Raw genomic sequence first — 22,247 nt, forward strand, 5'->3', positions numbered from 1 at the left:
TCCGGCCGAATTATGTGCACCTTTTTTTTTATGGTAGGATAAAACTGCAGGTGAGTGCAACGATGAGGAAGCGATATGTCATGATGATTTTGCCACTGCCTACATCGTCAGAACGTAGGTTTTTCAGATACAAACAAACCAATTTCTTTTATGATCACATTTATTGTATTGAACACATTATGACCGGGTTTTTTGTTGGTAAAGTCCAATTACCTGGTCAGCGTCGGCGAGTATTCTTGTGGGTACGACGGGGGCCGCAAGTCCTTCCAGTCCAGCGGCTGCAGAAGCATCCACCGGTCGCGCAACTACCAAGCGTACGGATGTGCCCGCTTGACGTAATACTGCTGCTACCTATACACGTCAAGGATAACACATCATTGTAGGGTGAACAATGGTCAGCGTTCAAGAAGTCACAAGCAAGAGTCTGTTTGTTTTATGCGCTATAGTAACAACGTATCAGTTACTTATACGATCAATCACAATATCTAGGTTCGGTTTGCGTATGAGCACTCATAATAAGAAGTTGGCTCATTTCAGAAAAAAGCGGTACCTGTTCAGAACCCATTCCACGTAGATTCACCTCTCCGATCTGCAGGATATGGTCTCCGCTCAACAGCCGTCCGTCCTGTCAAAGAAGAGAAAAGAAAAGTCTCAAAACAAAGCTTTCCGTTTAATCAAACTAACTTCATTCACAGCCCAATATTACTTATAGTACATTAAAGTCCTACTCGAAATAAATAATAATTAAAACAAATTCTCGAGTTTTTTTTTTAATAAATAATTAAGATACGTTTTTTAAAAACTCGTTCGGCTCATAGCTTTCCACTTGAAAATAATGACAAAGACCTATTTGACATCGTAGGAGACGCTGTAAACACGATTCAATCTACTCAACAGCAGCAGAGCGTAACTCTGCAGACCGATAAATGGGTACCAAACAGAGCTTAGGTAATGCATTGGGACGGCTTCCGCGAAAAAAAAAGATGATATTCATATTTATTAAACGTGTCAATTGAGCTACTACATAATAGAGTATAGTAGTCCAGCTATATTTATCTCTTAAGAATACCCGTTTTATTATTCGTACTAGTTTTAGAAATCAAATGGAAAGTTTAAAAAATCAGTGAAGAAGTGGAAACGCAATGTCATGGTTACCTAATGGAGTTCAGATTAACGCTAAAAAGATGACAATAACGGCGGCGGCGGCGGCAGCAGCAACAACAACAGCCGTCGACTCACGGTACCTGTTACCTCAGACACGAGGTAGTTCTCAGCGTGTGTGACACGCACTTTTAATAGAAAAAAAAAAATGCGTACCTAGACGCGCTACGAAAGGGAGCCTGTTTTTCCTGGTTCGCGTAGTTCTCAATTAAACTCCACATAGCCCATCGGAGGGCTAGCCCCTCCAGCTATTGCCCGTCTGCTGATGAAATGCCTAATTACCCCAAACGCGTTTTCTAACCTATGACCTTTTCCTTTTTCCGCTCTCTGTCCTCTCTTCGAATTTTCCGTCGTTCGTTTCCTATCGAAGAAGACTGTTCCTCAATTGCATCGCTTTCGTTCTTTCATCCGACCGAGTTCGCAGGAGAAAAGCTTGCTGTCCAGGCTAATATAAGACCTAGCTAGCACCGGTGATTCGGTGAAGCGTCGTGACGAAACGAAGCCAACTCTATAATCGATTCCATTACCTCTAATCACTCCGGGTCAACTTCTACCGCAGTTGTTACTTCGATCAATACAGCTAGCTAATACTATTACAGCTACTGCCCCTGGAACGATCCTCACAGTCAAAACCGCAAGGCCAAAACATTGTCCCAGTAACGTTTCCCCATTTTGCGGGCCGGGCACTGCACCTATACCTTTGCATGTGATCCTCTTCGCTCATGTCGGGTCCCCGTTACAGGCACCACCGTCCACCTGCACCACTGGCCGACCAACGAATAGCAAACATCCTGAGTATATGACCATTGTCGAAAGAACGCCGTTTTTTGCCATCTGGCACTCATCGGTTCTCTCTGACAGAGATAGCAAGGGCACTTTGTTAAATGAATTTGGCCCAGCAACTTCATCCTGCCTCTTGTGCCACTGTTGTTTGTTCGGATGTCCCTGCAACAATGTGCAGAGCTGCACCGCGTACCCAAAGGACGAGGAAAACTGGAACAGGAAACCGGCAGCTAAAACGTCTGCTGACTGCTTACTAATACTAGTCACATGCAGTGAAGGATATGTGAATGGAAAGGGCCTTCAAGTCTAGCAGCAGCTGCATAGAAGTGGAGAGGTCGCTTAGTTTATGGTCTTATTATCCTGTGCGAAAAACGAAAAAAATTCTAAAATCTTTAGAATCCGAGGGCAAGGCCAGGATAAGGGTCACACCGAGACAATATCCTTCCGTTCGCCTTCTGTTGCTGCTTAGATAGGGTGCCCATTGGCAACCTCTAAAGAGCCTATTAGAGATCATTTTAGACTCACGTGTTTTGCTTACAAAAAAGGAACGATAAAGACGAGAAACTAAGTTAAGGCCGCCAGGACCAAACAAGATAACCGTTCCCCTTCCCTATCACTTTCGTGTCTCATCATCGTCGCTTTCGCAGGTTAGCGGATGTGATTCCGGAGGAGTGAGCCACTGACGGTTAAACTAGCATTTTCGGGCCCAAGAAAGGAATAGGTTGGAAGCGACTGGTTTCTCTGCTTCACCAAATTGTCGGAATAATTGAGACCTTCCTCACTAACAACAGACTGCAGCGTGTCGTACACGCACAATGCGATTACCTTTGTTCGTACCAGGCCTATTGGCTAAAAAGTGATCGTAGCCATTTGGCTAACCAGCTTGCATGCATGCGTTTTTCCTAGACAGACGTTCTACATTTGCACTGCATCTTATAGGACAGATATTCACCTCCTGAAACTGCTTGTTTAATTTGTCATCCAATTAGGACACATTGCACTATTGGTTGGCACTTCAGAGACCTATTCGCTGCATTAACTGCTTTTTTAGTAATTCTAGTTGTAAATTGTTGTCAATCGAAACTGTACACTACAAACATAATTCTTGATCCGATTTTCTATAATGTAGTGCATTAATTGCTTCTGCACTGCCGATCTAGCTACTTGGCTTGGGAATATGTTCCTACTATGACGTGTACTCTTTGTCTTGCAATTTCATAAAGGACGGCTTTTTCGAGAGCATATCAGCGGGGCGTGCCTTAATGGGAAGGGAACATGTCTGCCGGAAAGGCTCGACAAAAAATGTCCAAAGGCCACAAAAGCTGATAAAGCAAACAGCTCAGTCCCACGAAGGTACGCTGGCTATCCTGCCTCTGAACCTTACTGGCTAACTGTACCTACCCCAAACCTAACCAAAACGTTTCGACATTTACGACCTATGTATTGTTGAAAATCCGCCTATTTTTTTGACAGAATGTTTTAGACTGAACGTGAATAATAATAATCGATCAGCTTTGTTACTTATTTCAACGATAGCTTTTGACCTACCCTGTCACCTTATAATGTTCTTGGAAGCAGCTTGTTAAAGATGCATTTTTCCTACGAAACCTACTCCTGCTTTAAATGGGCCATCAAATTCCCAAGCTTAGATTCTGTCAATCTGAATGAATATTTGTATATCATAGTCACAAAAATATAGTTTGGCTGGCAGTTGCGGTAGTGGTTGCAGTAGTCGTTTCTCTGAGAACGCCGACAGAGGTCACAAAATTGATATTTCCTATTTGCATGAGAGGAGGTATTTCTTCAAGTATACTTTTAAGGATCGTCTTCCATAATCGTGAAAAAACGTGCGTAGTTGACTCCCTCGCTGGGTAAAAACCGAACGCCCAGTTATGGACTACCATTAACCAGCCCGGCCATATTCAGCAAACGATTTCGTGCATGAAATGGCAATTGCTATTTAATCACAGATAACTCTTGTAAAATTTGTGGCGCGAATCTAGTAACCGCACGCTGTATAAAACGCAGAACAAGGTCAGATAGGTCGAAACCAACCGAAATTAGGTAGGACAAAGAAGGGCGAAAAGATGCCTACACGGTTTTGCTCGTCAAGGCGCAGTTTCCTGCCACAGAGCAAATATTATTAAAGGCAATGCTTACTTCCGATCAGATATATTCATATGAAGGAATCTAACTCAATTATTAATAACGTGTTTGCACTCATACTCAATGCAAATGTCCAGTTTGAGAAAGCAGACAAGTGCTAAAACTGATGCTGACTTACTTAAATTATAACGGGCTCGACTATTTGGTCTGCTACGAGGCAGTATCATGCCGCAGTATTGGTCGTATTTTCGTATGATGCAGTTACTCATCCCAGTAGTTCATTCCCTTGGATCTAGATGTACCTGTATTTGTACTGCAAGCGTTCTATGCAAGAATATGGAGAGATGACAATAAATAGCATTTACCCTGTCGGCAACGCCACCGGGCAAAATGGTTTTCACGACGACCCCGGTGCTTCGGCCTCCGATGATACCAAAACCTAGTCCTGAGCCATCGTTCACCAATTCGATCGCCTCCACCTGCGCCCACTCCGTGTTCAGCTGGAAATTGAGGGACAAAACAAGCCAGACCGTTAGGCCCACTTTTGGGAATGTTCATGAACCTCTATTATTCCCCTCGCATGTACCTAAGTTTCGTACGTTAGCAAAGTTAGCGGGTCTAGATTCGTAGACACAACAGCGGACTTATCGTTATGTGTTCAACTGATGATGCATTTGAGACACACTCTGGTGGAGCAGAATAAGGCAAGTCCAGGATCTGCACTGAATATATATATTCAGGTAAATACACACACCAATTGCTCGGTCTATTTCATTTCCTAGCGGAATACTACGATGACAGCCTGCCTTGTGCCGATTGTTCCATCAGCTTGTTCTACAATTGGCGAATTGGATTTGTGTTAGACCGAGTTGAACGTTCCGCTGCAGCTGCTTGTTCACGGTGGGTCGATTTTCCCGACCCATTACTTTGGTCAGCTTATTTCCACTGTCCTTCTTGAATGTCTTTCAAATTTGGCATTCGCAGACTGCATTTGGCTTCTGTCATTTTCTTCCATTTCAATGTATTCTTTCTTTATTTTTCAACCAATTTAAAGTTACCTGGCACTGTTTTCTAACGCTTAGCTATAGACTTTCCGCCGTATACTTGTCGTGAAACTGAATCGACGGCTGTACTCGCTAGACCTATCTATTACTTTAAGCAAAAAGCGATAGTTAGAGTAACAAAATTTTGACGTCTCTGATATATGGCAACATTTTTTGGTGAAGTATTTTTTTAAAAATTACTTATTTCGGCAGTTGTTCACCTAACAAATAAACATGCTATAATCATTTTCGCAAGATTTTTGAAAGAATGAAATGTCCTTTAGGGATCCTAAAAGTTATCGTACCTACAGCAAATTAACCAGAAATCATTCATTTAACCTTACTTCATAAAAGACTAGAAAAGTAAAATGGGTCGTACTGAGCCGTGCTATTCGGTGTAGTGAAGAGTACTTTGCAAGACTTCCTGTCTGGCTGTCATCGTAAGTCTATAAACCTACAAAGATCTCTCAAGATGTACGGAAGCCTATTTCGAACTAATAATCTTTTCCTATTGCAGGGCATAAGATGCCCCTATAAAGAAACATAATCGGCAATAACAAATCACATCTGGTTTCGGTGAAACAGCAATACGAGGCTGCTAATAATAATAGGGCATCACTCTCCACCGTAAGGAGAGTCGAAGGAATGATGAATAATCATTTCATTTTCGTAGACTTTCTTGTCCGCCGCTCCCTGTTCTCTCCTGTTCGTCTGTACTATGGGTTTCAAACAATTCCTTATTCTCATCGTTATCACAACGTAATTACGCCCAAGCGGCTGATTATTGCAATGGCAACGCGCGTTAAGTATCCTTAGTTCATACTGATTGTGCTCGACGCTCCTATAACCGTTCTGCTGTTTCGAAATTATGCAACCTCAGACGGCCACCCCGTCACTTGACCGAAACTCGATCAAGTACTTCCTGCCTCTGCCGCCTCCGCCGCCCAAGTGCGCGCTGCCTGTCCCCCATCGTGGTGATATGACTTAACAAGCGTTCTAGCTGAGGTATGGATTTCCATTTAACAAGGCACAAATGAGTAAAAAAAAACGAGCCAGCAAGTCATATACTCACCAAACGTAGTGCAATTCGTTATAGTAAAGTATGCGGATGCTCTTTTACAACGAACCTGTTACACGTCCAGCAAAACATGTGCCTTCATTGAATTCGTAGACTCTTGCGAGTGTTATCATCTCCTAAACGCGCTCGTTCTACATCAATAAAGCTTTGCATTTAATATATGCAAAAAATAATAATCATTAATACATTGTAGATTTCCTTGTTTGTTTTTGACTTTTGAGCCCTTGGTCAAAATACTGAATTGTCTAGTTAATATTAAGCAGAGCTGATCAAACTATATTTTCGGAACTGTTTTTCATTTCTTTTATTTTAATATATCAATATTTGGTATTATATTCATAGAACACAAACATAGATTTTACTACGATAGGCTAGGTTAGGTTGCAACCTCCCACAGCGTTTTTGAACTATACCTACATATACTTGTCGATCATCGTATATAAAATCCTCAAGGGTAATTTCATTTTACAGTAAGTGAATAGCCGTAGGGACATAAAATGTCAATATGATTAACTTATAATAGTTTAACAATAACGATGTAATTCTAGCGATCATGGCCTATATAACATCTAATTACGCGGGAAACGTTCCGCATTAAAATTGCCAGCAAAATTCCAAAGCAAAAATACCTTCTCTGGCAACACTGCCAAACGTGACTTTCAGATAAGGCGGAGCGCTAAAATCAACAAAAACTATCTGGCAGAAGCCAACCCAAGTTGATAAAAATGTCATCACGACACATTACTCCTAGAGGTTGGTCTACTCGAAGAATAGAAAATTTATTATACTTTTTATTCCGTGCAAGGCGCATTACCGCCCGCGAAGTACACAGAAAAAGGCTTCGGTCCATAGAAAAGCTTCGTTGTTGACACCGATAGCAGCCACTCGGTGGCCCTCGCGCTGAGGACACTCGCACGACATGTATGGCTGCATAATGCATACATTTCCCAGGAGTGGCTAGTATTATTTCGTCTCAGTAATAGGTATGCATTTGTAGATATTAACTCATTATCTTAAGTGTTGCTTTTCTGATTTTTTTGTTATAGTGTACCATGGGCTTCTACAGATCTTCGTCCATCGCGTAATTACAGAGTTACCAAGGCGTTGTTCTCCTCCTTATGCAGTCCATTACTCAGCTGAACAGCCACCCATCGGAAAACGACATAATCACTTATAGCCGTAATAACAGAAACAGTAGCTGCTGGCGACAGCTACCATCTTCTATCGCGTCGGTTTCAAAACCATCTTCCCAAGCTTTGAGAGCCCGGAACTTGCGCCATTGTCAAGATCCCCATTGCCTGGCCACCCTCACTTTGGTCGATACAAACACGGAGAACACTTGTTTTCTGCTCAGGCGACCGAGTGTAATTTGCCTGATTGGCTGATATGCGATAGCGTCCTGGTGCTGCTGTCGCAGCTGTTCGTTGTTGGTCAGTTCTCTTCGACGCAGATTTACAAGGTTGGTTAAAGACAACAGGACTCTACGGATAAGTTAATGGCGCAAGATAAAAAATCATTAATGCAAATAGCTACAGCTAACTAATTCTGCTTTAGTTCTCTACTTACTTCTTTAGACATGAAAATATTCATCTTTCCGACAATCATAATATGCTCGCTACTTACCACCATTTCCGGTACGAACTCGCCGCTTTGCAGCTGGCCTATGGGACCAGCAGGTGTTCCGTCACTTGTCCAGCAGCTGTTAACGAGGTCGTTGTTGTCGAGGCAGCCGATATGCTGTGGCTGGAGATGTTGAACTTGTTCCTGATGACTGTGCAGCTGCTGGCTGGTGTCGACGAGTATACTGACTAGGTTCGTTCCAATCTTCGTCGTTGCTGTTCCAAGCGAGTCTGATCCTCCTGCTTGCTGGAGGTTACTGCTGTGCTCACAGGTTGCTGCTGGGGGATTGTTATTGTTGCAGCTGTACTGTTGAAGCAGTTGGACGACATCCCGATGGCCGAGTCCGCTGAGACGGGTCCCGTTGATCGCCACGACCTTGTCGCCCTCGCTCAGTCGACCATCCCTAGACCACACAAGAGGAAGATAGAAACAAACAAAATCAGGAAAAACGTACACAAAAACAACGGTAGGTGAATACAGATGTGGGTACACCCTCTGCTCGAACCTATGTGTTGGTCTGTGAACGTTGATCGTAACCTTCGAAATCAACTTGGGATCGTTAGTTAAAACCCGAGTTTCCACTAACCCCTCTAGCTTTGTTGATTTCGCTTTGGAAAAGATGAATATTACATTATAGAATAGTTCTAAACAGCGGATTTTTCCTTTAGTTATTGACAGCTGCACAGCATGCGCACGAGCTAAGCACGTACATATGGTTATGGCACGAAGTAGTCGACACCGCCATTATGGCTAGTAAAAACCATTGGAGTTTCAGGCTTTTATCATTGCGTAGCAATAATTTAGCGATTTTTATTATAAATTATTGCTAAGTCAGTAATCTCGTGTTTGATCTCGTCCCTTAATTAGTACATGCCTGTTCTTTAGGTAATCAAGTGTAAATGGCAAGAGTTATCGCTGAAGCCGTAGCCGCCTTCTCGATTGTATCACCTTATCATTTTCGGCAAATGACCAGCAAATTTTTCTGTGACTACATATAGATATTTCCTCCGTGATCATCGAAACTCGTAAAAAAAATTTTCTCCAATTATTAGTTAGTAGTTGAGGCACACCGCAATAGAGGCAGACTAAACGTCGGGGAATCTGACAGACGCCCATTACGAGTAGTTATCACTGGTTGTTGACAGGGGCTCGTGGTGACCTTACATCGACCGTGAGTTCTTTCTAATTACGACTTCTGAACTTTCTCTGCTCATCTGAACTCTGATTATTAGCTGATAAACGAATATAATGACGACGGTAGTGGTAAGAGCGCCGCGTCAGCCGAACACTGCAACAACTACGGTCTCCTTTCCTCTCCCTGTTCATACGTATCACGATTTTGTGCTACAGCGGAAGGGAAAGCGTCAGGCCTCAACAGACGCGCACGCACAAGCTCGCATTCGTATGGAGGAACAGCATCGAGGACATCGAAGCCTTCAATTGCATAACACAGCATTTGCAGAAGTAACGACGCGGAAGAAAGGCAACGTTCTTATCGTGTCAAGGCGCGCGTAATAGGCGCAGTAGTACCGAACAGGAACGCGTAACCGATTCTCGCTGTAGTACTCGCCGTCTCTATCCCTTTTGTGCTCTGTGTGCTATCACCATTTCCATACCCTTTCCGTGAAAGTAGGTGGTCTTATTACTCTTAACGGCCGCGTCCGGAAAGGACTGGTTCGTTTACGAGATCATGATGACGGCCGCACTGATGAGGACGACGACGACGACAACGAGGAAAAAAGACAATAAAGATGCTTATTTAGCTTTGACCAAAGCAATGGTGCTCTTAACTAAATAAACTGTAATCAATTTCTTCATTAGGCACAAGTAGGAGTAAAGAAAGCCGTTCGGTTAGCTTTGTACTTTATTTCCGTACCCTGTTCGTATTAACATAATGCAAATGGGCGTTATTTGCACAGAGGGAGCTCGTCGTGTTCTGTCTAAACCCTCGAACCTAAAGATTCGTTGCTCATAAGACTGTTGACGAGCGTCTAAGTTTGTTGCGAAGTTCGATACGTAAAGGAGTGGTAACAGAAAAGGAACTTTTCGAAAACTATCGCTAAGGTTATTGTCATTCCTAATGAATAATCCAGATGTTAGGGAAGATCCCCATTGGACAATAGCATACTCTTGCCGATTTCTACGTAGCTTTCATTAATACACAAGTATATAGTTTTAGATTACGGGTTCGATCATTACCCACCGCATGCGTACCTGCACATGACAGTTGACTCATAAGAATTCCTAGTTTGGATCGATTTCAAATTGACACTCCCGGTATTACGGTTACCGTGGCCTTCGACAGTGGCAAATCTTCACTACGATAAATTCGATTTCAGTCGCGTTTAGTTTTCCATTTCGGTCTCTCGTCACAATGGTCTTCGTCTCTTGAACAACTTTTGTGTGAGCGTGTTTGGCAGTTGTCGGCTTTTCTATCACAGTGCTCTCCTACAACGATTTGTACAGTCGATGATTTTCTGCAGATGGTCTTCTCTATAAAAGACTTTTACATTAGCTTCTTTACATCTTTTACATGTGTGTTTGCTCTTTTACTATTCCGCATTGCCTCGTTTACATAGTTACATGAAAACTTTGGTATCTACAGTTGTTGATTATGAGGCGACAGCTGTTGGCTTCTGCTATCTTGCTGCTAGTCCTTAGTACGCTTCACGTTTACGGGGGTTACCCAAAAGTTTGACGGATGGCCTAGGACACCGGCACAGGCACAGGACATCAAAGTCGCTCACTGCTACGATTGCGAACTCAGCTGAAGCAGAACCGTCGTTGCCGGAATGTATGTTGAGTATTGGAAGTCGACGTTATTGATTCGTCTTACAATATGAGGCCGGAAACGTAAAACTGATTAATATCCCCGCAACGCTCAGACGAGTGGAAGCTTATAGGCACGGCTGGATGGATAAACGAATGTATACATTATTGTTATTGACAATGCCCGTGTACATTTTGTGTACATATTTGATATATAGCTGATAGAAGACATACAGACAGAAGAAACGATCCCTCGGATATCGATCATTTATAACTTAGTCAACTGTTACTGAGTTAAGTTAACATACACACAACAACGCTTACAAAAAGTTGCAACTGTTGCCAATGTACACGTGTAAGGCCGCGACTAACTGAGACCACTTAATGGATCTGGTATAAATATATATATATAATATGATTCGATTATTAATCGCGTAGTAACATAGTTCTGACGACCGCAAAAAATGGTGTCGTTGGCACTTGTCCTGCCATAAGATGGGCTGCTTCAGTGATGGTTCGAGCTGCAGCCGGATTTAAACGGCTGTTAGTACAATCGATGTTAGCGTTGTGTTCTTAAAGAACAAGGGGTAGGGGATAGCTGTCGCCTTAAGCAGCAATTCCGCTGTTTGGTAATGGGTGTTACTTATGTTGCCAAGTGTTTATGCTGTTGACGTTGGACACTTCTGCTATACTTTGTTTTGAATTTCAACATAGTAACACAGATCCCTTTGGAAAAGATAATACCGATCTTGCGTAGATCATTTCTCAATATCATCCCATCATGTTATTAAGCTGTTTTGCAGTGTTTAACACTATAGAGATAGAAGCACAGATGGACCCATTTACTGCTAGGAGTTGAGAGGTGGCATCAATATTGTCACAACTTTATGCAACAAAGCAGTTGTTTTTTGACGATCGAATTTGCTTTGGCGCTGCGTTCTTCTAAAATAAAAATTACTACCTCTCTTTCCTGACGATATATGGCACCCACAAGTTAGAACAAATGGCACTAGGACCGTCTGTCTGATTAGACTGGCTTGCGTCCCCTTTGTCTATTTTCGACATTGTATCGTGGTGTATCTTGTTCAAAACACTGGCTAGTTGGCGTAGGTAGAACGATGACTGATTTAAGTGTTTCGAAATTTATGTCTGGAACTGCTGAAGAACGGCTACCACAGATAGACATTATAGGAAAGATTTAAACGGCCGGCCACATCTGACTCCGAACGCGTGACACGCAAGCCGTGTACACACACTTCTAAATGCACACTTCGTTGCAAAAGTCCTCTGACGTCGCTTCAATCCTAACGCTTCATTTAGTTCAGTCTCGCAAACGAACTTCGACTTTTTAATAGCTGAATCAGTTTACGGCTAATTCAACTTCCCTGTCTATTTTCTTCCGTCTTTTCTACTATTCGCTGCTATTTACTGTATCGCTCGCGTCTTTCCTTTGACTAACTTAGTCTCTCAGACTCGAAAGCTGCTACTTCGGCTGCTGTTGACGCTCAGGCCGTTATCGGATGGGTGACAGTGCATCCACTTGCTTGAAATCGCTAGCAGCCGTTCTGCGCAACCAGAAAAAAGCCATTCTACGAAGGCCTACGGTTCTACACACGAGCCACCGCCGCTGTTACTAACATAACCGTCCTCAGCCTATCAGGCAGTCGACACTGACAGGTCAGGAGAAGGGAAGGAGGGTCTGCCATAGTGGAGCGAGAGGATCTCATTCTAGGGCCCCAAATGCCGCTCCTGAAAAAGATGCTATGGATTCTGCCGCTACTGCTGCCGTCCATTTCACTATACGATTACAACTCTGTGACTACCTGCCGCGTTCTTGAAGGCATACGCAAGCGGGTCCCTTTTAGATTGCAGTGGAGTTTGGCGACAAGGAGTATGTACCGTTGTCAACGCGAGGGCTTGCACGCGGAACACGACATTGAGGTCTCGTAAAGTAATTAGCTACCGTGTGCCTTTATCTGAGGACGGGAAGAAATGGGTCTCTAAAAGTGAACGTGCAACAAATTTTTCACGCTACATTGTTTTTACGTCGAATTATGTATTTATATGCACAAGTCCATGATGACGTAAAGCGACAGACTAAATGACCATAGGACCTCGTGGTACTCTGTATTAGGATCATTTTAGAATAGCGCAAGCAAAGGGAGTAGGAAACTAGGTACATGAAGAAACCTCTCTCTTCACACAGCGACGATTGCTGACTTCTATACAGGCCTTCAGCCCATACGGCTGTGGTCTTCAGGACTTGAGCTTAGAATGATGGAAGCTGCAAACAATGGCTCCTACCGTACTCCAATTTAGTCTCGAGCACCACGTCTGAATTTAACATGCGCATGCAACTGAACGTGCTACGAAGAGAGTCTCCTAGACTCCTAGGAGCAAAACACTGTAATTACTGCGAGAATTCGTACCGCGGCATAAAACTCTAGCGTTGCTCTAGACTGCCATAAGCAAAGGAAGGAGAACATATTGAACATAGACGTTCATAGAAAAGCAGATACAATATTTGCTAACACGGATTCTATTGACGGGAATGTGAAGAGCTTCTTAACGGCAGTATAGTACGTAAAATTCAAAACATTGAGATAATTGGTGATCACTGAAAAAGTTCCCAATGATTGCTACAGAAATGTCCAACATCTGATTAGCCCAGTTTAATGCGCATCAGTATTCCAGTGTTAAAACACTTCTTATCAATGACGGTATCAATGAAACTAGCACGGAAGGAAGTTCCCAAACTTAAATTACCTAACATTTAGTAGCCTACGATAACTGATGATGTGAAGGATTAATAACGGGGACAACTTGAACTTGATAAAGTTCACAAGAATGGAGACTTGAGAGAGTGACAGAGGAATTATCCTGGTAGGTAGTTCTTTCTCACTTTAGGTAATTGACAATAGGGATCTCAAGTAATTTTTTGGGAAAAAGTTTTAGCTAACGGAAAACTATTATCCTGGCCATATCCGCATACGTGAGGTAAACCGATTGAAGACACTACTAATATAGAGTCAAGATGGCACAGAAGCTTTAGCAAACGTCTATTCATGTGGGGTCAGCAAAAGATAGCAGCGGAGAGGCCAAATTGAAAAGCAGATTTTCTGAACCGGACAGGGTGATTATCAACAGGGAAAGTTCTGAGAAGCGCACAGAAAGGGATGCACAGAAAAAAGAAGACTGTTACTATTTATGTGAGTGAAAATTTAACGGGACGGCAGACATTGAGATTAGTGAAAAGGTAATAATTGACTAAAATGTAATCATTCGTAATAGAGCGTCTTCTAACCTTCGTTTCATGCAGGTGCACGGCTGTCTGTGTTGTTGTTATCTTATCCAGCGTCTGTAAAGTCAGCCAACTCTGCAACAGATCTTCATGTCAAACTGCTATTTACTGCAAAAAGCTACAGAATTTAACCCATTCTATGTTCACACAAGACTCTACACACGCGCATAGATCAGTAGTAACAGCAGCTGGAGGTTACTATGGCGGTTTTGCTGCTATTAATGTTGGTAACTAGGGCGTAAGTCGAAACTCAGTCTAGAAAAGAGCGCTAGTGTTTTCTTTTTTTTTTCAAATCGCAGATGAATCTTACTTCGCCGTTCTACGTAGATAGCTCGGTCGGTAGATAGATCAGTCAAGATTTGTGCACTACAGCGTTTGGGTTGGGCCGGGCAAAAATCTTATCACGCAAATGAAACGAAATAGATCTAACAACATTCCGCATTATACTGCCTTGCTAGTCTCTAGCCCCGTGTGCCATGCCCTGTTACCGTCACTCGAACAAAGAATAGCCAAAAACCTTTCAGAATATGACCGGGAAAAGGGACAGCTGAGGGGCATTAAGCTTGAATTCGAAGTGTGTATAGGTGTGTGTGTTGACGCAGAATTTCATTGTTACTGCGATAATCTTTAAGCAAGCGGAAAAGACATTCGGCAGCCATTGCGGACTGGAAGAGTAAACCATTACCGCTCCTCCTTGGTTTGCTCACAAACGAATGCACTTTACGCTAATTTAACAGACCTTGCCTCGATGTAGCTCTTGCAGTAAGTGGCATTCGCTTCCGATAAAATATCGCAGATGCTCGTACCTGATCTCAACAGGGACGCCCTACAAGGCCTAAATATCAAGTTCTTAATTCTGAAGGTAGGAGCTGAAAGTACGAAGAAAGAAAGAAAGCTGACCTTGTTTAGGTCTTACATGAACAAAAAAAAAAACTAGGCGCATTCAAAATGCACGAAGTCCACAAAGAGTGCCCTTCAACAAATCAAATAACAACTTTCATTGACAATATAAAAATCTACTCCTTAAGAGTATAATAAAATGGTTGCCGGCTTTTGGAACACGGTACCGTACGTTAAGCGGCCATTCTCGTAGATGTCAGTACATTGTAATAAGGGCTCCACAAGAGCTTGGCAATGGCAGGTGCTGCCCTAGCCCTCAGTTTCTGATAGCAGTGTTAGCCAGCCTACAACTATGTATGCGACATAGGAAGAGGGCGTACGTCGAAGATGAAAATGGTACCTATCTAGGCAGCAGGAATCACGACGTCACTGCCGTATGTTATACTGTCAAGTATTCCTGACGAACGTATCCCAGCGTTAGGAATAATGCTATTAAGTTTATATCTACTATATAGCTAGCTTTTGTTGCAGCTTGCAAGGCCGAATTGACGAAAAATCAAACCGAGTAATCCGTAGTGAATCCTCTGAAAAACTAAATGAAGTGACTAAATATGAACGTTAACTCCGTTATGGATCAAGCGGCCTAGTCTTAACTAATTCAGCCTGAAATTTACAGCCACCTCATGGAAGCTTCAGGGAGTACAGGGCATTTTTTACTTGCGCAATAACATTGGGATCACTGCCCTATATATACACATGGCTTGTACAAGCAGTATATGGCAAATCATATATTTCGATGCCAAAATGAAAAAAAAAATAAAAAAGAAATACAATTTCTTTGTTATATTCTTGTTGCGCATATTCGCGCATTGTTAAATCAGAAGCGATGCACGAAGGGCTAATAGCTTCTTAATTATGGCGCTACAGAGGAGACAGAAGTGGCACGCAGCAGAAGAACCGCCGAATATGTATGTACATACAAAGCATTACAAATACCTGCGCGTGCCTCCTTTCATACGCGCCGCTACCACAAACAAATCCTTTCCGGTTTGCCGATCGTTAACCGCCATATCATTCGCCCTCCTCTGAAGTTAAATCGTCATTCTTCCACACTCGTTTAGGCACCTAGAATGCTTGCACGCCATCTTTCTGTGTCGTAGGGCTATTGTCAGAGGCCTGCTTTGCCTGCCACAATAGTTGCTACGGGGCCTTACTGTACAGCGCAGTCCTACAAGGAGGCGACGTACTGATAGAAGAAGCATATGTAAAATAAGAAACGGAATATCTTGTTCACCCAGTTGCGCGGTGCTTGACGCTTTCCTTTTTGCATTTTATCCTATTCCGTTCTTCACCTTTGTCCCTTCTTTCCGCTGGAGTAGATCAGATCAGATCAATTCGTTCTGCCATTATTCTTTTCCCAAGTGAACGTTAGTTCACGATATAGTATATTTCTTGTTGGATGATGGTTGCCTTCCGCCTTGGGCTGGCTCGTCAAACACTGGACAGTATTACCTGGGCCGGATCCATCCGTCTAAAATCTAAGGACAACACCAGGTCTTGCCGTGGGCTTGCTCCAAGAGGTTTGTGTCCCGTATAAAAAAAAGTTGCATCATTCTATTTTTATATAACAATTATCATACAGAAAGGTAATAAATGCCGAAAACCTCGAACTCCAAACTAGTGCGCTTTTTTGCGGCGCTCGCATCAGGAGGATTATTATGCATATGCATAGTAGTAAAGTTGGAAGGAACTTAGCGTCAAACTAATACGAATGGTAGTAAGGCTGTAAAGTAAAGTAAAGCAAGAGTTATGTTGCTGGTCTAAGACTCTCTCTGGCCGTGAAGGGACAAGAAGACCTTTCGATTGGTTTTTGGGCCCAGTTCAGATGTGCCCTTTTCATAGGCACAGTTTCAAAGCTCAAATATCATTTGACTAGAAGATGTGTGCATTCGTTTAAAGTAAAGCGTTATTTGAAGTAACGAGAGAAAGTGCCATATCGACTAAGGTCGTTCAAACCTCTAACTTGTTACTATTGTTATTACTAAGCACTGTAGTCGAAGGAGGAGTGAATTTTTACAGCCACCAGTTAGGGGCATCTTCGCGGAAGCAAATTTGCTACGGTGGTTACATAAATAGCTTAGCGTTTGAGGTTGGACGGTTAAAAGTTCACCATAAACGTAAAATGCGTTTGTGGTAAGCCATTAAGACGAAGTTATCAACTTAGTCGTGCTGGCGCCTCGCCAATAAGACTTAGAATATTTTTCGATGGGGCATTCAGATAACCGAATTTCGAAACCTATAGTACACTGTGAGCTGGAATATCTTCTCGAATGTTCACAGCAAGCGATTGCATATGAAACAGCTCCGGGTGCAAATGGCAACCTATTGCATCTACTTGCTCACTTGGGCTCATTTCATTATTTTTTGGATGTTTCGATCTGCCTATTCGCAGTTGGTCGTCTCACCGGTAGATAGAACTGTCCGATATCTACTTTAACAAAGCTGCACCCTTTTACCGTAGGCATATTTCGCCTGACTAGAGGCCATCAGTATCAACATCATCGCACAAAAACTGTCTATACGGCATACACCATGCAAAAACCCTTTCTGCCTTTAAGTGCGAAGATTCTGTACCTTTCGATCACAAACATGGGAATATTGCTTCATACAGTCCCATTGCTCACTTGTTAAGCGTTCATAAATACATTTCGCACAGTATCCCTATATAAATAAGGTCAGTTGTTTTATAGCTTTTTTAGAAAGATACACGTGCATGTCTAAATCGTTAATATGCTCGGATATGCTAGTATGCCTAGCGTTCGACTCGTGCTGCACGTCGTACATTTCGATTGTACCGTCAGAACTTCGATTTTCCCAACTTAGCTTGCAGAGCTGTGTCTTCCATGACGTTAGCAGCTCTTAAATGCTCGTCTCGATCTACCGTACGGTTCGTAGAAGAAGACATTTCCTATAGCTGTATACAACAAGCACTCGATAGCTTACTGAATACGTAGCGTGCTTATTAAATGATCTACTTTATAGTGATATTTAATTGTACTTATAACAGCGAGTCGATTGACCGTCCCCCCAGACGACGCAATCGTTTCTATTTGTTTTTTTTACTAGCGCTAACGCAGAGGATGATTTCGAGGACAGCCGCAGCAGTTTTCTTTAGCACAACCTGTCTGATCGGGCGCGTGCCGATTGGGTCCGAGACTACGGGTTCTGATGGCCAATTCCCACTGTCATCAGGCTGAATGTCCCTACAAAGTGAAACTTAACGGTAGATCCCGACGATTTCTGTATTAAATATGATAAACAAATATTCGCCGTCAGGACGATAGCCGGCGCGATTTGAAAACATAAAAAAGTGTAGGTTGCAATGAAAATTGCAACATAACAAAGGAGATCGAGGACGACAAAAACTTCATCCTTAAGGTACCCAAATAGCACCAATGCATTGAAAGGCGCAACGGAATGAATTGCAGACGAAGGCCAATGGGCAAATACGCAAAGATCGCTTCAACGGATCAGCAGTAAATAGGTGGCTAACTGATAATCCTTTACCCTAAATTCTCAACTGAGCTATATTGGCTGCATCGTACACTTGAATATGCATTGCACGCTGCTCCTTGTATACGGCTTCTGCTTATTCGCTGTTTCGTAACTATGGCTTATCATTTTTATCATTGCTAGTGGGTTTTAGTCTACTAACCTGTGTGCTACGCCATCGGGATGGATGTGCTTTATGTAGAAATGCGTGTCGCCGTCCTCGCCGGTCAAAGGAACGATGGTTAGGCCAAGGCCTCCAAAGCCAGGCTGTTGTCCATCGCCAATCGAAGCTAGTGGAGCAGCCATCAATTCAACCGCTAGAAAGCGCTCCCCAGATCCTTCATCAAAACTCTAAAAAAAACACGTTAAACGCAAAATTCAAGTGTTTCAGTAAGACAGTAAGAATAATATTCAATAAGCGCTAGCATAAACAATTCAACTGCACTCAACAATTCTCCAAGAATAATCAAGTTTATTCCTTTTCTTATTTCTCCTTCCTTTTATAGGTGCGATTTTACTACCCCATGTCTCTTTGAACGGGTTAAGACTCAACTCAAAGCCATTTTGCTATTAGCGGCCCGTACGAAACGGTTGACTTCTGTCAAGAATGATTTTCCATGCCCATACATCGTGACTTAGATAAAAACATATGAAACCGCGTGCACATTGCGATATGATGAGACAAGCCTAAAGCACTTTCTACGATCAAAATGACACCGTTCTCTCTCCAAAGGACGGCAGGACCCAAGCGTAATATTGTCCTATCCGACCAACACTTAATACCGCACTTATAGATCTCCTCTTCGATGCTCCGCTCTGGGAAGCCATTGTCGCAGAAGCAACGACAACAACATGTTGTGTCGTTATTATACCTGCAAAAATCTACCGTGAATAGACTTGATGATATGAAAGTTAACGCCTGTCTCTTTTCCTACCTGAAGACCACTATAATTGGCACCCTGTTGTTGTCCGTGCAGGACGTCTCCCCGACCATGATGATGATGATGGTGAGACTGATGATGTGAGTGTGAATGTTGTTGGTGATGCAGCGATGGCTGTGAATGAGGGCGGCTGCCGCTTAAACGGTGCCCCACGGATGTGCCCCCGCCCACCACTGATGCTGGCCCATTACTACTGGCCGCACCCAATGGATTGTTGTTGCTTGAGCCATTCTGGGTGTTATCCTCGGTATCGCAGCGATAGTCGAGGGTGCCGTCACGTGCAATGTCGAAGTCTCGCGGAAGAATCGAGGGATGCTTGTGCACCAGCACCTTCAGGTCATCCAGCGAGTTCTGGGTGGAAATATGAAGCAGGAATCCGAAAAAAAAAATAGCTATTGATGGCCTGCGGAGGAAATAATACGGGAGTGACGATTATGCACGAAATGCGTAGAAAAAAAATGTGTAGGATGTGAATTTGGAAAAAATCAGCTCGGACATGCACCGTTTCCTATGGTAATGGAACCATTTATAATTTTTCTTTTAATCATTCCTTTCAAAAATGATTTAAAAAATCACTCCTTTCAAAAATCATGCTGAATCAAATAACCTCAAACAGTAAACCACTAGTTTCAATTACATTTATCGATTGAGATACCCGACCCAGAAACGGCTGGCTCAAGAGGCTTAAAAGCTTCGTGAGCTGTATAAAAAAAGAAAAAAATTTGTTGCAATCCGCTTTTTAGTTTAACCAGATCCTTACAATTTTTTGGTTCTGGGTATCACTAAAAACAGGTCAGCAATCCTGCGTATGAGGAATGACCGTCCAAAGTAACTCTTCTTCTTAGAGTTGTGTCACAAGCGTTCCAACATAACAAAATCACCAAGGCAAGACATATTTATTCTAGAGATATACATGAGCTTCGTATCCGCAGGCTTTAGTGGGTGCAACGATTGTAGACTGCTTCTGCCGCCGCCAGCGCACTGTTTACCTTGATTTGTAAAACAGTTCTGAGAAGCGGGTCGTCCAAAACTGTGAGTAGTAGTTGGATATCCTTGTGAGCAGGGTGACCGCGTTGTAGTTGACGCGAAAGGCGTCGTAGGACCTCCGAGGAGTCCGCCGTATCTGTATCAATAAATACACAAACCGTCATTTATTAAACACATCAACACGTCTACAGTATTTTATAAATGCTCTGAAAGTTTATTCTAACACGAAGGACAAACACGCTAAATTTCGGAAAAAATAGCTCTTAAATAGCCATTGGCGTTCTTAGAATATTCGCTTACCGTGAACGATAGGCTAAATCTTAACTGAGCGTAAGCAACTTACTTAATGGTACTACTTTAGTTGAAAAAATTGATTTGTTCCTATAACTCGGCCAAGCCTACGACCACTTCGATGTCAACCATCAACCCTGGCCATCGTTTTTACACAGGAATATTGTATATTCTTGCTAAGCGATGTACCATCAAGCGTGCGTAACAAACGCAAGTAACTGTATTGAGACGGGTTCAGAAAATACGAGCCAAGCTAGGAAAAAGACCATACCCTAATTATAGCACAATATAACTTAGAGGTTTCGATAGTATCAGACGTTGCGAGTTTAGCGGATTGTTGAAATCTATTAGATTTCGGTTGGTGTATTTCTACATAAATTTTCATAGTAATGCCCATCTGTATGTCCAGTTACTTAGTCTCGTAGGCGCAAATGGTGAACTACTTGATCTTACATATGTATATGTCTGAATATACGGGTTATTAGATTCTCGCACAAGATGGACCGGGTAGGTGAAACGTTAATTTTACTTTCGGGAACCTTAACAGGCCTATAGTCATACATACAAGTGTCTTGCGGATGCAATTCTCAAGTAAGTAAGATGAAAACTACTCTGAGGTTTAAGTATACTCGACCTTATCACCCTATAAAATTTTGCTCCAATATAACTAGGCTCTGTGTCATCAAAATTGTCTGAGTAACGAGCATAAGAAGGTAGCGTCACTGTCGCGGAAGTCCACATCAATCAACAACATCGACTCCAGCGAGCAAAACATTGCCGCGCTCGTGTGTTCCCCCTTGAGTAGATTGTAAATCTACTCAAGAAGGAACCCACCAAGATATGATCGTATACGATGGCAGGCACGAATCGTCGAATAAATCAAAACTTTTCAGGCCTTTAATGCAGCATGCGCCCACTGATTTCTCAACTCATTCATCATCTTCACTTGGGCCGCAGGGCGTTTGCGAATTTATGAGGTTATATCCAAAAGCGCACGATACTATATCTTTGTACATTATATACGTCCAGCATGGATGAGAATAAAAAAATAGTAATTCTGCTTAGGTTAGGGATCAAATGCGTACAATGATGTATTACGGCACACTGTTCATTGTCAAAGCTATCCAGTTTCTCAGCCACTGTCACAGCCGCAATTTACAAGGAAATTTATGGCTAAAAAATGGCTATGGATTCCAATTTTCTAGCTTATCGCTTCTGAATACTCATCCATATCCCCCACATACGTTTTATTATTATTAGAACACATACAGGCATGATTGCATTGAGTAATCCATGGGAACTTTTCCATATTGTCAAATCGAATAATTTGCCAGCGTCTCAGTATAACGAGCTTTCCTTATACAGTCATCGAGAAATATCGATGAGTTTCTCAGATCTTGGCTTAGAAAACGGCAGTGTAAATTCGAGTTATATTTACAACTAAATCGGTACTAGAACACGTTGCTTGTTGCCTTAACACTGGACGTTTGTTTAATTAAATAAGAACGACACTTTGAACTTGTACAAACGATGAACCGCAGAAAGGCCACGCCGGAAGCTTGGGATCTCCAGTTTCGTTTACGGCGGGGTACGTGCCGATCGATGTGGTCTCATATTAGTAGATTTTATTACTATTATCGCTGTCTGAACACATTTGGAAAAGCGGCAAAGAATACTTCAACTACGCACTCAAACGAACAAGCAGAGCTTGTGATCGCAGTATCCAGCCGCAACTGGGACTGTTGTTTATTTATTTATCTATTTAATGATCTATT

At 42.6% G+C, this 22,247-nt stretch overlaps 1 protein-coding gene and 1 long non-coding RNA gene across 6 annotated transcripts in view; one reads left to right on the plus strand and one right to left on the minus strand.

Moving 5' to 3' along the window:
- LOC111250525 (patj homolog) overlaps positions 1-22,247 on the minus strand; it is a 52,850-nt gene that overhangs the window by 23,531 nt on the left and 7,072 nt on the right. For 2 of the 5 annotated variants that reach the window (XM_086986204.1, XM_086986203.1), the window contains 7 exons: positions 20,184-20,317; positions 19,189-19,545; positions 18,417-18,604; positions 7,795-8,194; positions 4,416-4,550; positions 551-625; positions 214-351 (listed from right to left, as the gene is read on the minus strand). In XM_086986204.1, coding sequence (XP_086842330.1) covers positions 214-351; positions 551-625; positions 4,416-4,550; positions 7,795-8,194; positions 18,417-18,604; positions 19,189-19,545; positions 20,184-20,317 — 1,427 coding nt within the window. Of the gene's footprint in view, positions 1-213; positions 352-550; positions 626-4,415; positions 4,551-7,794; positions 8,195-10,005; positions 10,660-13,864; positions 13,937-18,416; positions 18,605-19,188; positions 19,546-20,183; positions 20,318-22,247 lie in introns of those variants that run through there. The other 3 variants (XM_086986205.1, XM_022805938.2, XM_022805939.2) reach the window with 3 other exon arrangements.
- On the plus strand, positions 6,733-9,555 carry LOC147755841 (uncharacterized). The gene is made up of 4 exons (XR_015325823.1): positions 6,733-6,924; positions 7,218-7,630; positions 7,828-8,257; positions 9,024-9,555. It is a non-coding gene; the product is annotated as an uncharacterized LOC147755841 (long non-coding RNA).

Source organism: Varroa destructor, unplaced genomic scaffold, assembly GCF_002443255.2.
Source record: "Varroa destructor unplaced genomic scaffold, Vdes_3.0 BEIS01000004.1, whole genome shotgun sequence".
Classification (NCBI taxonomy): domain Eukaryota; kingdom Metazoa; phylum Arthropoda; class Arachnida; order Mesostigmata; family Varroidae; genus Varroa; species Varroa destructor.